Source organism: Nematolebias whitei, chromosome 3 (genome assembly GCF_014905685.2).
Source record: "Nematolebias whitei isolate Nwh7 chromosome 3, NemWhi1, whole genome shotgun sequence".
Classification (NCBI taxonomy): Eukaryota; Metazoa; Chordata; class Actinopteri; order Cyprinodontiformes; family Rivulidae; genus Nematolebias; species Nematolebias whitei.
Genome location: NC_056500.1, coordinates 40978117 through 40992868, shown reverse-complemented (window position 1 = coordinate 40992868; position 14752 = coordinate 40978117). Strand labels below are relative to the sequence as shown.

At 41.1% G+C, this 14752-nt stretch overlaps 1 protein-coding gene across 1 annotated transcript in view; it reads right to left on the bottom strand.

Moving 5' to 3' along the window:
- Positions 1 to 789: 789 nt before the first annotated feature.
- Positions 790 to 14752, bottom strand: part of tmem131 (transmembrane protein 131) — a 47908-nt gene continuing 33945 nt past the window's right edge. Inside the window, 14 exon segments of the mRNA XM_037698260.1 lie at positions 790 to 1492; positions 1566 to 1720; positions 1793 to 1896; positions 1980 to 2061; positions 2146 to 2261; positions 3721 to 3871; positions 3959 to 4111; positions 4191 to 4300; positions 4375 to 4505; positions 4598 to 4782; positions 4869 to 5302; positions 7935 to 8090; positions 8170 to 8355; positions 10092 to 10278. Coding sequence (XP_037554188.1) covers positions 1229 to 1492; positions 1566 to 1720; positions 1793 to 1896; positions 1980 to 2061; positions 2146 to 2261; positions 3721 to 3871; positions 3959 to 4111; positions 4191 to 4300; positions 4375 to 4505; positions 4598 to 4782; positions 4869 to 5302; positions 7935 to 8090; positions 8170 to 8355; positions 10092 to 10278 — 2414 coding nt within the window. The 3' untranslated portion in view covers positions 790 to 1228.

The window sequence follows — 14752 nt, the reverse complement described above, 5'->3', positions numbered from 1 at the left end:
AACTTTTGTAACTTTAATATTCACCTAAAACTGGAGACCTTGTGTCTGTCAAAATACTTCTATGAATAAAGGTAAAAATATGAATAAAGGTAAAAATATGAATAAAGGTCAAATATAAACCATCAGTGAAACCAGATAGCCTGTGATGTACTTGTGACGTAAACAGATACAGTAGACGTGGACATCATTTGACACGCTCAATTCTTTTTCTCCTTGACATGTGCCTAAATCACACTGAAGCAGCTGTTGAAATACCTGAAAACCTTTGCTTGCATTAAAATTAACTCAAATTAAAGCCAGCAGACAAGTCAAATGTTAAAGCTACTCAATGCTAAGTATAGAATCAAACAAAGGTTATCTCAAAATATATCTAATGGTGCAGTTTGACAAGATTTACTTTAGTAGTTTTCCTGATTGCAATTCTAAAACGTGGGTCCACACTCGATGTAAACAAAGCAATCGCATGAATCAGCCAAATAGCACGTAGAAGCTTGAGTCACAAGACTGACCTAGATTAGGCTGGCTGGAGTCGTTGAAGGTAAACAAATATTTTTGGAAGGTTTAATGTTCGACCTATTTCTATCACGTTGTTTATCGTACATCAGATACTTCCCTTCTTACGAAATAAAAAAATAAAACTGAAAGCTGGTTTAACGTAAGACATGAAAAAAGGACAAATACTTTTTTGCTTAAATCCTTTAATTAAATTTGCAGACGAAAAGGCGACTGGTGAACAGTTCAAACCTCAAACTTAAGAACGTTCTTGATCACTTGATCAAAAAATTCCACTTTAAGAAAAGGAACATGAACAATTGAAGCTTTATTTGTCTTTTGGGGTGGACAAACAAAAATCTTGTTCCAGTTTTGTAGAGATCACTGCTGCTAGATCACAACCAGGTGCAGGGGCTGCCAACATATTTAAACTGGACTTTTAGAAGAATTGTTTTAATTTGATCGAATAAGAACCAAACTGGCATGTGGCTTAAAATAACACATTTGTTCCAACTTTAAAATGAAAAATTAGAGACTTTGTGTCGTGTTCCAAACGTTGTAAATGGATTCAGGGACACCTGTTAAAACAAATTCAAATAAAAGATGGCATTCCTGCCCCTCGTGGATAAAAAGCCACACAGAACTGAATGTGGAGTTCTGCTCAGAAACTCTGACGATAAAAGATTTTGATCTTTTAGCAGACGGGGTACTTCTGTTAAGTGCTGATGTTTAATGCTCAATTGTCTTTGTCAGAAGAGCTGGGCCAGGGCTCGGAGCTGCGGCGGCTCAGTGTGGGACGCCACGCGCTCCAGGGGTTAAAGGTACGACTCATCTCTGTGGAAGCGGGCGACGACGGGGCGGGGTTGTTGAGATGAGTCAGAGCAGTCGAGCTGGTTGGTGGTGGAAAAGGGTGCAATGCTAAATCTGTGCTGGTTGACCAGATGGAGCTGCTGAAGGGTGTGGGCGCCAACCACGGATTACTCGTGCTCTCCAGGAGTGACTGCACACAAACAAAGGCGGGATGTGAGAAACTGTGCTGCTATGTGAGAAACGGATCAGGGGGCGGAGCTTACTGAAGTTGGGATGGTAGGTGAGCCGGAGCTGCGTGGCCAGGACGGCAGAGCGTCGCCGCTGGTTGGGTTGTTCCAGATGGACGAGGAGACGTTGCTGAAGTCTGGCCAGCTGGTCTGTGGCTCCGACGGCTTTGGGAGATTCATTCCACTGAAAACTACACAAACACATGTCAGCGCCAAGGAGGTGAACCAGCTACCCAACATTCCTCTGCTCACTGTGACATTACCTCTCATCAGGTTGAAGGAGTTGTTGGGCCCGAATGCTGTGAAGGAGTTGGCAGACGGGTAGTTTGGACTGGTGACCGTGTCTACTGGACTCCATAATCCAGAACTTTGAGGGAGAAAAGAGGTAGAATTAGGATTAGTGTATTGATTTCCCCGACTGCACAAAATACAGTCCTGATGTCACGCTACCTGTCCGAGCTGTCACTTTCCACTGAGGTCATGTGTGTCAGATTCTTGCCTTGGCATTCGGTTTTACCCGAGCCAGAACCGCCTGGTGAGAACATAAAGCATTCCAATAAACTAACCACTGCAAGGACTGTACTAAACCCAAAATGCATTGCGGCATCCTCCTCACCTGGGCTCTTGTCGTAACCTGCAGCTACAGCAGCAAAGGTGGGGGTTCCATTTTTGCCTGGGAGTGGAGTGCTGGAAGACAGTTTATGTCCTGGGGCTTTTTTCTGATTTAGATCGCTGTAAAGAAAAACAAAAGTAATACTGGTTTATTTTTCATGGTGAGGGCAAAAAATGATCCAACTATTTAAGTTTAGTCTTGTAACATTTGTCAAAGAACTGCAACATGCTGAATAAACAAACAGTTTTACAATCACTGTGAGAAAAAGTTGTTACTTGTCCTCCACGACATCGTACACAGTTCTGACCATTCTGAAGTGAGGACAGAAATATGAGCTGTTCTACCAAACTGCGTGAAAACAACTACATGTACAGCTTTATAAATGAGTGTTTGTGTACGCTGCAGACAGCTGTTTTATATTTTCACTGTAATCCACTGAACATTGTGGTGTGTAGACACAGTTCACTGGATTCTTTTGATGGATGAGCCGTGGATGTTTTGTGAGTCTAAACCCTAAACAGCAACTTTAGACGTTTAAAAATTCAAGATGTCTATAGAGTTTTTCCTGCCACAAGCACAACCCCTGGTTAGAAACACAAATCAGCTCCCGACAGACTCGGCTGACTGACAGCAGGAAACGGCCTCTGTGTAAACTCTTGCTTAATTCAACATGAACGTTACTCAGTTAAGAAAATCACGGCAAAATAAACAACTGTCTCTTACAAACATGACGTGAGCGACAGTTCTCACAAACTGCCTGTAAATGTTGAACCGTGAGTCGTTTTAAAAAGCAGATCTCTGCGTGTTTTCCACCTGCTGCAAGTAAGATGCTGACAACACAAACACTCCACATGTAAATTGACCTTTTTTCTGTTGGGCCACTTCCCTGACATCATTCCTTTTATTCTAAGAGAACTCATTTAACTAAGAGCACCAAATGCAGAACTAATAAAAGGAGGAGAGATCTGATGTTAGCAAACTATAATGATCTCATGTAAACCACACTGAACAGATTGTGAAGAAGCTGCTGTGTTCTAAAGGATCATTAGGTAATGCAGTCGCTGACCATGAGCCTGTTACAGGAAACGATTAATGAAACTGGGCTGAGCAGGAGAGGTGGATTTTTACTCCAAAGAGGTTTTATTTTGTGCATTTTTCAGAACAGCTGTTTTGTTAATTTTGTCTTCCCTTAATAAATGTTAAATGGACTGTACTTGTATATCACCTTTCCATCTTATCAAGACACTCAAAGCTCTTTACAACAATCTGTGCCTCATTTATCCATTCACACAGCACTCCACTGGAACTATACAAAGAATAATCAGAGCTTTATCACATTCATACACTGACGGGACACACATGGGAGGCAATGAGGGGTTCAGTGTCTTGCCCAGGGACACTTCGGCTGGTGGAATCGAACCACCGACTCTTGCATTGGAGGAAGACCGCTCTCAGCCACAGCCGCACACGGTTCTTGTTAAAAGCCACCAGTTGAACATCTTTAAATGTTAATGAGATGAAGTCTGTGACGTGTTGGACTGCGGGGGCTAAAGACAGTAAGTGTAAACAACAGGAGACCTGTTACTGTTCAGCACGCTGCTGTAGGAGCCTCGGGACAGTAAGCTGGGGGAGGTCGGTGGAGGGGAGCAGGTCCCAGCGGTGGCCGACCTCTTCAGGAAAGGATCTGCGTTAATGGTCTGGAGGGAGATCTGCTGTAGACTGTCTGCCTCTGTGAGTGATGTGCAGGAGAAAAGCACCTCTGGTGAGTTCTCATGATGTAAACATCTGGACAGAGCAGGCTCGAGGGTCAACTTACGGACGGCGTTGTTAGAAAGTGGGACATCCCACTCAGGAGAAGCGAACTCCTTCTCGCCTTCAGAGCTGCTGCTGTGGCCCAGCTCCAGCACGGAGGAGCTGGATGACAGTTTGGCTAAAAGGGAGGGGCGCCCGTCCTCCAGCTTCCCATCTACTGACAAAACCGAAACGGGTCACACGAGCAAATCTGAACAGGAGGTGAACATGGAGACACCGAGCGGTAGAAAACTCACTTCTCTGTTTCTGCGTGGGCCTCGTCTTTGGGATGATGGGGTGGAGAGCTTTGGAGGTGAAGCTCCTTCGTTTGTTCTCCAGTGGCGTTACGTACGGCAGCTCCAGCGAACTGAGAACCAACACAGAACATTTATTAAAAACTAATTAAAGGATTCTTTGGCACTTTTCATGTAAAAAGCAAACCTGGTTTTATCTGCTTGGTTCTCTTTCTTTGAAGCTTCTCGTCTCTTTTCTTTGGGTTTGCTTGAAAAATTTAAAGTTTCTTCTTTTTCCTTTCCAGATGTGACGGTCCTCCCTTTCTTCTTCACTGGTTCCTGTCAGATGTGAGGCATAATTGAAGTAAAGAAAATGGTTAGAGAGGTGAAGAAAGACACAGCTGGACTCCAACAGTCCCATTTCAGCGTACCTCTTTGAGGTTCGTCTCCACATCTGGATTGGAGGTCTCTGTGGTGGTGGAGGAGCTGTCGTCGTTGTCGGCCATGTTGTCTTTAGGGTCCTCTCCTGGGGTCTTTACTGAGGATTTTTTCTCTTTTTCTTCCTTCTTTTTAAGCGCTTTCATTTTTGGACGCTGCTTCCCTTTGTTCTCCAACACTTCAAACAAAAGTAAAGCACTACGTTAGAAGCTGCAGCTGCAGCAAAGCCCACTTCCTGTCTCCAGTTAAAAACGAACACGGTACCTTTGTTTTGAATGGACCTAGAACTCCGCTCCTGTAGCGCTTCAGCACCGAGCGACTCTGGACGGTCGAGGTCGTTGTCCATGGCTCCTATCAGGCTGGCATATTCTGGGTCCTCAGGACACGGGTCTCTGTGTGGAAGGGACGACCCAGGTAAACTCTGGGGGTCCGGCTGTTTAACGTTTCGAGGTTTTCGGCTGATTAGCTGGCACGGAGCTGGAGGGCTATCTTGGCCCACTGATGAACTTCCTTTGGGTGACTGAGATGAAATCGTTTGTATAGGTGGGCGGCTGTAAGAGATCCTGGACCTCTTATCTTGGCTGTCCGAGTCTGATAAGATCCGACTCTTGTCTTGTCGGCTCCCAACTCGTGCTGTTCCATTGCTGGATGCGTATAATCCTCTGGAGGTCTGGTTGGCCTCGCTGTAGTTATTTAACCTAAACAGGGACAGACGAGTTTGTTAATTACAACGTGCAGGCTGTTTGTCCTCTTCAGTCACATCTGACTCCATGCCTTCACTCAGATTCTTCACTGTATTACAGCGTCAGGACTAAAGACTGACAAAAGTCTTGAGCGTTTTAAATTGGAATATTTCAGTTTTTTACTGCATTACTTTACAAAGGTTATATTACAAAGGTCTTTGTCAGCTTACAGAGGAGCTGAGAATTAAAGATCAGCTTGTCCAGGCTTCAGCAGCCAGGATGCAAACAGAGCTTGAATGAAAAGTTTGAAGTGAGCTCTCGCTCTGCCCCACACAGATGAAAAATACAAATGATCTCTGACTGTGAAAGATGAGTGCAGTGGTTCAGTCCAAACTCTGTGTAGTCACAGTCAGAAGGAAACTTTGCACAACTCACAATGGACTGTTGCACCTTTCTATCTTGTACTCAAAGCTCTTTACAACACAATCTGTCTCTCATTCATACACCGATGGGACACACATCAGAGGCAATGAGGTGTTCTGTGTCTTGCCCAGGGACACCTCAGCTGGTGGAATTGAACCCCCAACTCTCCCATTGGAAGACGACCACTCTAACCACTCAGCTGCCCCACATAAAGCTAAACACATAAAAGGACATTTTTTTAAGAAGCAGATTTAAAAAGAAGTAAATTCAGTGCAGAACAGACCAAAGCTGGACTCTCTGGGTGTTTCCCAACTTTCTTGTCCACACCTGAGCAGGTGGAAACTCAGTCCGAGTTACTTTTGATCCCCAATTCCATTCATGCAGTCCCAGTAGCAGGTGATCTTCAAATTCTGCTCTTCTTTGTATTCAGAGGATTATTGAAGGGTTGCTGAGTCAGCGTACACACCGATTTCCTATTTAGAGTTTATTCTGGAAGTTTTTATTGTTTTAGACTCAAAGTACTTCTGGAGATTTTGTGCTTTTTTTAATTACTCGTACCATCAAAATGTTCAGCTTGATAAAACGTGCCGTCACTTTTGAGTTTTGTAGCTTTTAAAAACATTTCACATTAGTTGAAATTAGGCCTGTCATGATAACAGATTTTGCTGGGTGATTGTCTCAGAAATCATTGCGATAAGCGATAATACGGTTTGAAATTTGACAATAATTAGTAATTATTGTCAAATTTAAGAAGAAATGTTGGTTAATTTGTTTTGAGTGTAGTACCTTTTTTGACCACCAGATGACAGTATAAGACTGTTTGAACCCAAGGATGGATAGTGAGGGAGTGAGCAGCGCGTCTTTTAAAGAACAATGGGAGGGAGGCCCCTTGACGTGACATGGGCGGTCTCTCTTTGGTTCTCAAAATGGCGGACGCTCGGTGTGGTTTCAGCTCTTTAGCATAGCATTTTTCGCACAAAGCTTTTAATTAAAAAAAATAAATCAGTAAACAAGTTCTCAGCTTTTTTTGCAGAGAAAAACAACTTTTTACACAAAGGCACGAGTTTCAACTGTGAATTTTGGAGCTTCGACAAGACAGAGGTTTTTTTCCCCCAAGGATGGCCTGTTAGCTTAGCTCGTAGCTTAGCCTCTCAGCTTAGCTGCTTTTAACGATCCAAAAACACAATTTTGGACGGTTAAAATGGATTTTAAAGAGAAAGGGAGGGGTCAGTGATGAGCAGCAGATTTGAGCTTTTTGTCATCCAGTGTCTTGAGTAGAAAGAGAGACACGAAGAAACGATAGCTGATAAATAAAAACAAAGTCCTTAATAAATAAATGAACTAAATGAGGTAGATAATTTTAATTTATCATGTAATTAATTGATTTATTGTTTATCGTGACAGGCCTAGTTGAAATAAAAAGCACAACAAAAATTAAATTCCTTCAAAATGTTCATTTTAAAATCTGCTGAAGCACACTTGCTCCACATTTGCCTTCTTACACTACAACCAGCTTTTAGCTACTGTCCTGCTACTTATGATGTGGCTACTTTTAGCTTTGATTTAGGAAATTTAAATTTTTAACTTCAGTTTACTCATTTTAATCCTGTTCTGCTCGTTTCATCTAACTCAGTTTAGGCTTCTTCAGTTAATTCTTTCAGCACTCAACATTAACATTTAATTTTTTCAGAAATTCTACTTTTTTTTGTATTTTTCTGTTAATTTTAGTTTATTTTTCCACAGCAGTTTGAAGGCATGAATCCACATTAACTCATTCGGCTGTGACAGACTGAGAACTAGGAGAAAGCACACAGATCAGTGTTTAGATCACTTTAAGGCTATATTAGAAATTACTCATAATTTGTAGAGAGCTAAAATAAAGTAAAGTAGAGACTATACTTGTTTTCTTGCTGTGCTTTGAATTCATATTCAAATAACACTAAACAATAATTAAATAATAAGTTGCAAACAGCTGATTGGACTGAAGGTCACAAAAAGATTTCTGTTTCTTTGATAATAAGCAAACAAAAAATGAAAATCGCTCACTGAAATAAATTGGAAAGTTCAAAATCAGGTCAATAATCCAGAGAAGAGCTAACGAGCTGGAGGCTTGAGTTTTTCTGAAATGTTGCTGGGAACTCACCAGTGGATCCAAACCCTTTTAATAAATCTGTTTATGAGATTAAGACTTTGCCAACAGAAACATCTTTCCTGGTAAACTTACTTTAAATCATTGGGATACTGAACAATATCCCTGAGGTTAAAGGGCCTCCCAGTCTCCAAACTGGAGCTGGACTCCACAGACACCCGTCTTTTAAAAGGCTCCCAAATGCTCTGAGCCTCCAGGTAGGCTGTGGCGATCACCAGCAGAAACATGGAGCTGCAAAAGACAAAAGTGTACAATTATAAAACTCGCCGAGATCCATCAAATGTGCTTTAATGCTCAGAGGTGCACTCACCACATCACGACAGACACGATGATGTACAGCTCCAGCTCCCAGCTGGGTCTGGGCAGAGTTTCTGCACACGCAGCCAACATGTGGTAGGGCAGCGAGGCGTTCAGGACAAACACGAACTCCGAGCCCCCGCGAGTCATCAGCTTCAGCTCTCGGATCACTCGAGATGACGTGAAGTCGGGCGTAAACCTGAAAGGAGACGACAAACAGCAAAATAAGACGAATAAGATCTGTTGCTTATAATCACCCTGCGGTGTTTCTGATGGGGGGAGAGGGGAAATGATCAAGCTGGGGCTGAATCAAACTTCTGATTAGAGGCATCCGTTGGTGCAGAAGCTTTCCCCACCAGTACTATTTGATTTGGTTGCCTTCAACATAATATTTAAATTATTATTATTAATTTAATTATATATATATATATATATATATATATATATAGTAATTTCCAGACTATTGAGCTGTGCCCACTAAATAAAAAAATAATATTAATAAATCCTCTTTGGGGGCTCTTTGGGGAGGAGAGAACAGGGAGGAGGGGAAACATTTCCCGCCTTCCCTGTTTCATTGGTTCGACTGTGACCTTTTCGTAATTTCATTGATCAGACTTTTTTATTTTATTTATACAGGTAGTCTCACTGAGTCACGACAACCCAACCCCAAGAGAGATGAGTATTGGGCAGCTATGTGAGCGCCCGGGTGTGACGAGGCTAAACTGTATAAGTCACGGGGTTCAAAGTGTGTGAAAAAGAAGTGGCTTATAGTCCAGAAATTACGGTACAGAAAATCTAGATTAATGAGCTAAATAGGGGGAAATCTTTTAAAATATTTCTAAAAATGAAAAACACGACAGTAATAAGTGCATACATCCTATTGCTTTGAAGCCCCAACCTTTAAAAACCACGACTTGTCCAATAAGATCCACCAGTGGGCACTCTGAGTGTCCAGAGACGTCAGTAAATATAAACCTGTTCTGATCCTCTTAAGCAGCGAGAGCTACCAGCAAGCTGGAGACAACATGAAGACCAAGGAACTCTCCACACAGCTCAGATACATTTGTGGAGAAGTACAGATCAGGATTGTGTTATAAAGAATATCCTAAACTCTGAACATCTAACAGAGGCCATTAAATAAAATGGGTCAGAAGGACTCTCTGTCAAACTGATGGAGCGGGACAGAAATGGACCACTGTGACCTGCACAGAATCAACACAACGCTGAAGAAATTCAATAGAAGGTGCTCTTAATTCAACTGAGAATTTGTAATTCGATTGTAAAATTGCTGTACACGAGCAGCATCTTTACATCTTGAAGTAGGTGGAGTTGTTTGGTCATGAAAAATGGACAAAATGTCCATGGAGACAAACTGAGGAGACTTCCTGCTGTCCAAGGTGGCTCTACTAACTACTAACCTTTGGGGGTGAACACATTTTCACACAATCTTTCAATTTATGCATTTTCTTAAAAACATTTACAACAAATATTTCCCCTTTTCCTCATAATAATTTGTGGGTCCATTTCTTGCAATCAAACTGAAAATCCATTTAATTTACAGATCGTAAAGCATCAAAAATTCATATCTGAATAAATCTGGGAATAATTTTGCCACGTGGAAAAATCAATATTAAAAGCCCTTTAACGTAGAAAAACGACGACGGCTGAGTAATCAAACCACAGTTAAAAGCTGCAGACCACAAACAAGGCATGTACGGAGGACAAGTCAATCACAAGCAATCCATCCGGCTGTGTCAGCACCGGAGAGAGAAGACATCCATCATACTCGTTACACTCGTTCTTAATAAGCAAATGAGGAGTTAAAAGTCTCATCTGACTAGAAAAACCATGAGAAATAAAAGTGAAACGTTCTGACAAATGTTTAGCTCTCTGCAGCAGCTGTGACAGAAACCAACACTCAGTGTGATCACTTACAGTATGAGGAGGTCTTTGGAAGCATTTGGCTTGAGTGCAAACTCTTGACAGTTGAGAACTTTAAAACCATATCCTTCACAAGCTTGTCCGTTGATTTCTGCTGAGCTGACGGTGATGGGGAGCAGTCCGGTGTTCTCCACCCTGAAGGTTCTTCTGAGCGTGAAGTTTGGCTCTTTGACTTTTATTTCTAAAACAAACAGGACAGATTTAAAAACGAGCACCTGAAATTCTCAAGACAAACACGAGCTGATGCATTATGAAGGTATTTTTCTCACATGCAGTTCATCCCGTCACTTTTTGTCTGAAACAGAGGTGTTTTAGCTCCGCCCTCTAGGTGAGACGAGTCCTCTTTGATTGGTCAAAAATGCCAGCTCATGATTGTTTGTTTGAAACCTGCTAAACTAGCCTAAAGGCAGCCATTATTTAAATGTGTGTTGACGGGAGTATTGTTATGAAAATGGCCCTACGAAGTTGATGCTTCAGGCATTTCAGGAACAGTACATTCTGTAGGTGAGAGCAACTGATGCAACTTTGCAACATTTGTATGTGCAACAATATAAAATTTTTAAAAAGCCAAAGAGCATACAGAGAGGTGGTTTATTTACCTCGATGGTGTTGTTTATGAATAACACCTTTGTCTCAACTAGTAAACTCTCATTAGTCATGTTTACATGCGCAATATACTTTGATCAGATTGAAATGTTTTCAGATTAAATAATTCAGATGTATCGTTTACTTGGGCACAATCTGTTCACGATGAGCATTTACATGCAGCGGGCTTTTATTCTGAAAAGAAGTACTGACATACACAGAGTGGCAAACTCCTTAAAAAAAAAAAAAAACACAGAAGAAGAAGTTCTAAACCTGAGCGCCCAAAATGGACCCGCGACAGGTTTTAATGACGGTGGAGACGTTACTGCACTCCCTGACTGAGCTACAGGTAACACAGATCATCTTGAGCTCTTTCAAAGTTTCTAGTAGAAATGCTGTCGCTCACTGACCAGTTTTGCTTCCCGGACATATTAGCATCTAGCCAGGCGGAAATACGTCAGGTTGACATGGATCACACATACGCAGTCAGGTCAGTTTTCCACGATGAGAATAAAATAATCAGATTAAGTGTTTACATGGACACCATTCGGATTATGAATCGGCGTAAATCATCTGTCCCACTGTCAAACATGGTGGTGGCAGCATCATGGTTTGGGCCTGCTTTCTGTCAGCAGGGACAGGGAAGATGGTCAGAATTGATGGGAAGATGGACGGGGCCAAATACAGGACCATTCTGGAAGAAAACCAGTTTGAGTCTGCAAGAGACCTGAGAGTGGGACGGAGATTTATCTTCCAACAAGACAATGATCCAAAACATAAAGCCAAATCTACAATGGAATGGTTCACAAATAAACGTATCCAGGTGTTGGAATGGCCAAGTCAAAGTCCAGACCTGAATCCAATCAAGAATCTGTGGAAAGAGCTGAAGACTGCTGTTCACAAACGCTCTCCATCCAACCTCACTGAGCTCCAGCTGTTTTGCAAAGAAGAATGGGCAAGAATTTCAGTGTCTCCATGTTCAAAACTGATAGAAACATACCCCAAGAGACTTGCAGCTGGAACTGCAGCAAAAGGCGGCGCTACAAAGTATTAACACAAGGAGGCCGAATAATATTGCACGCCCCACTTTTCAGTTTTTTATTTGTTAAAAAAGTTTGACACATCAAATAAATTTCATTCCACTTCATGATTGTGTCCCACTTGTTGTTGATTCTTCACAAAAAAATAAAATTTTATATCTTTTATGTTTGAAGCCTGAAATGTGGCAAAAGGTTGAAAAGTTCAAGGGGGCCCAATACTTTCACAAGGCACTGTATGTTTAAATGGACATAAGTAACCGGATCAAACGGCTGTTCGGGATAATAACGCGTCATGTAAACACCCTGTTCGGGTTATTTTTTGTTTATTCAGCGTGATCTGAAATAATTTGTGATCAGAACAAAACGGGGGGTTTACGCCGATTCATAACCCGATCGGTGCGTATGTAAACACTTGATCTGTTCGTTTTTATCTGATCGTGAAAAACTGACCTGACTGCGCATGTGCAACGCTGCCATTTCCACCTGGCTAATGCTAATAATATTAGCATGTCAGGGAAGCAAAACTGGTCGGTGAGCGACACAACATTTCTACTAGAAACTTTGAAAGAGCTCAGAATGATCTGTATTACCTGTAGCTCAGTCAGGGAGTGCAGTAACGTCTCCACCGTCATTAAAACATGTTGCGGGTCCATTTTGGGTGCTCAGGTTTGTTTACGTTCATCACGGAAGTAGAACTTCTTCTTCTGTGCTTTTTTTTTTAAAGGAGAGTTTACCACTCTGCGCATGTCAGTACTGCTGTTCAGAACAAAACCCGCTGCATGTAAACGCTCGTCATGAACAAATTGTGCCCATGTAAACAATACATTTGAATTATTTAACCTAAAAACATTTCAATCTGGTCAAAAAGTGTTGCACATGTAAACATAGCTAGTGTGAGGAATCATAGAGACGATCATTTAAAAACAAGTTCCTAAACGTTTTAAAACTTTTGAGCAAACTTTTGGGGCTGAATGCTCAGCATCAGTTCTGCAGCAGCTACATTAGATCCTTGTGACATGATGAGTTTTGCAAAACTGTTGCACATGAACCATGTTACAAAGAGTGGCTCATTTCCCGGCAAGAATGCTCTGCGATTAAAAAACACAAAGAAAATGTCACAAAGTGCCAAACTGTTAACTCCAGCTGACACCATCCTTGAGCAGGAAAAACATTTAATGCCACACGATCCAGGCCTTCATCACAACTCTGTGCTGTTCAAAACGAACAAAGCAAGGACACGATCCAAATATTAACAGTAATAAAAACATTTAATACAGGCCTCGTTTAATTTTACAGTATAGTTTCATGAAACCTGACTCGCAGTTAATATAAATAAGTGCAAACTTAAAAACCTGTTTAACAATGTGTTTGGTACGAAACATTTTCTTCATCTTAAACAACAAAACTTAACTTTTCATAAACGGGCTGTAATAATTGCTTACAAATGGGAAAAGCATAACCACTTACTGACATTTACTTGTTGTAAATAAAAACTGTCAGCTATAATAATATTAAAATAATACACAGATTTACTTTATTAATCTACACATTATAGTGAATATTAGTTGATCTACAAAGCGTGGGTGTTGCTACTGAGAATATAAAACTATAAAACACAGCAAAAAAAGTCACAGAAAGAAAAGTCTACAGGAGACTTGTTCTTCCCGCTCCAATGCAACTTTATATTTTAATGTATTTGCTTTAGTTGGAAGCAGATGCCTGAAGATATGAGCCTGGGTGCAGACTGATGCATCCATGAATCAGGGTTTACTGCTGCAGACGTCTGTGATCTGTTTGAACTGATTAATCCTCATATTCCTACTAAAATGTTTGAACTTGGGGTAGATTAATGTTATAAGAAAACCACTTCTTGTTGTTGAGCAATGGTTAGATCAGCTTTGCCACAAATTCTCCAAACAGAGTAACACTGGTTTACTGCAGGTAAAACACTCACTAACTTTTTTTAAACCGTAGTTGTTCCAATTCTAATGTGTGTTTTTAAAGTCCATAACATTTGGATCTGTACCAGTGTGTCTGGTAAGTTTTAGGTTGTACCTTCAAAATAAAATACACTGTTTCTTTCAGTTTAGTAATTTGAGATTCTGTGAGAAAATTATGCTTACGGTCAAAGGTGGGCAACTTTTTTTTCCCCCACAGGACCACGTCGAGACGTTTAAAGCAATCAACGGGCCGCATAGAGAATTGGAAAATAAAATTTTCTTTACGATAGATAATCTAAAAAAACGTTCTTCTTATTGTAGCAGTTAGCATGCTTTATAAAACACGTCTTTACCATATCTCTTGGGTAAATAAGACATATTCTGTAAACTGGCTCTTGTGACATTATGGGGCCGAGATGGTGTAGGGGCAGGGCAGCCAACTTGGGACCCGAAGGTCCTGGGCTTGATCCCTGGTCACTCCACACCTCGTGGTGTCTCTGAGCAGGACACCTCATCCTCATTTGCTCCCCGGGCGCTTTCCATAGCTGCCCACTGCACCACCTGGTGGTGGATGGGTTAAAAGCAGAGTCAATTTCGTCTTTGTATGGGAACATACAATGATGACGATACATACACATTATTATTATACACATTAGCTTAACAGGCTATACACGTTAGCTTAACATGTTATACGTGTGAGCTTTACATGTTAGCTTAGCATGTTATACACGTTAACATGTTATACACGTTAGCTTAACATGTTATACACACGAGCTTTACATTTTAGCTTAACATGCTATACACGTTAGCTTACCGTGCTATACACTTTAGCTTAACATGTTATACGCGTTAACATGCTATACACTTTAGCTTAACATGTTATACGCGTTAACATGTTATACACGTTAGCTTAACATGTTATACGCGTGAGCTTTACATGTTAGCTTAGTATGTTATACACGTTAACATGTTATACACGTTAGCTTAAAATGTTATATGCATGAGCTTTACATGTTAGCTTAGCATGTTATACATGTTAACATGTTATACATGTTAGCTTAACATGTTATATGCATGAGCTTTACATGTT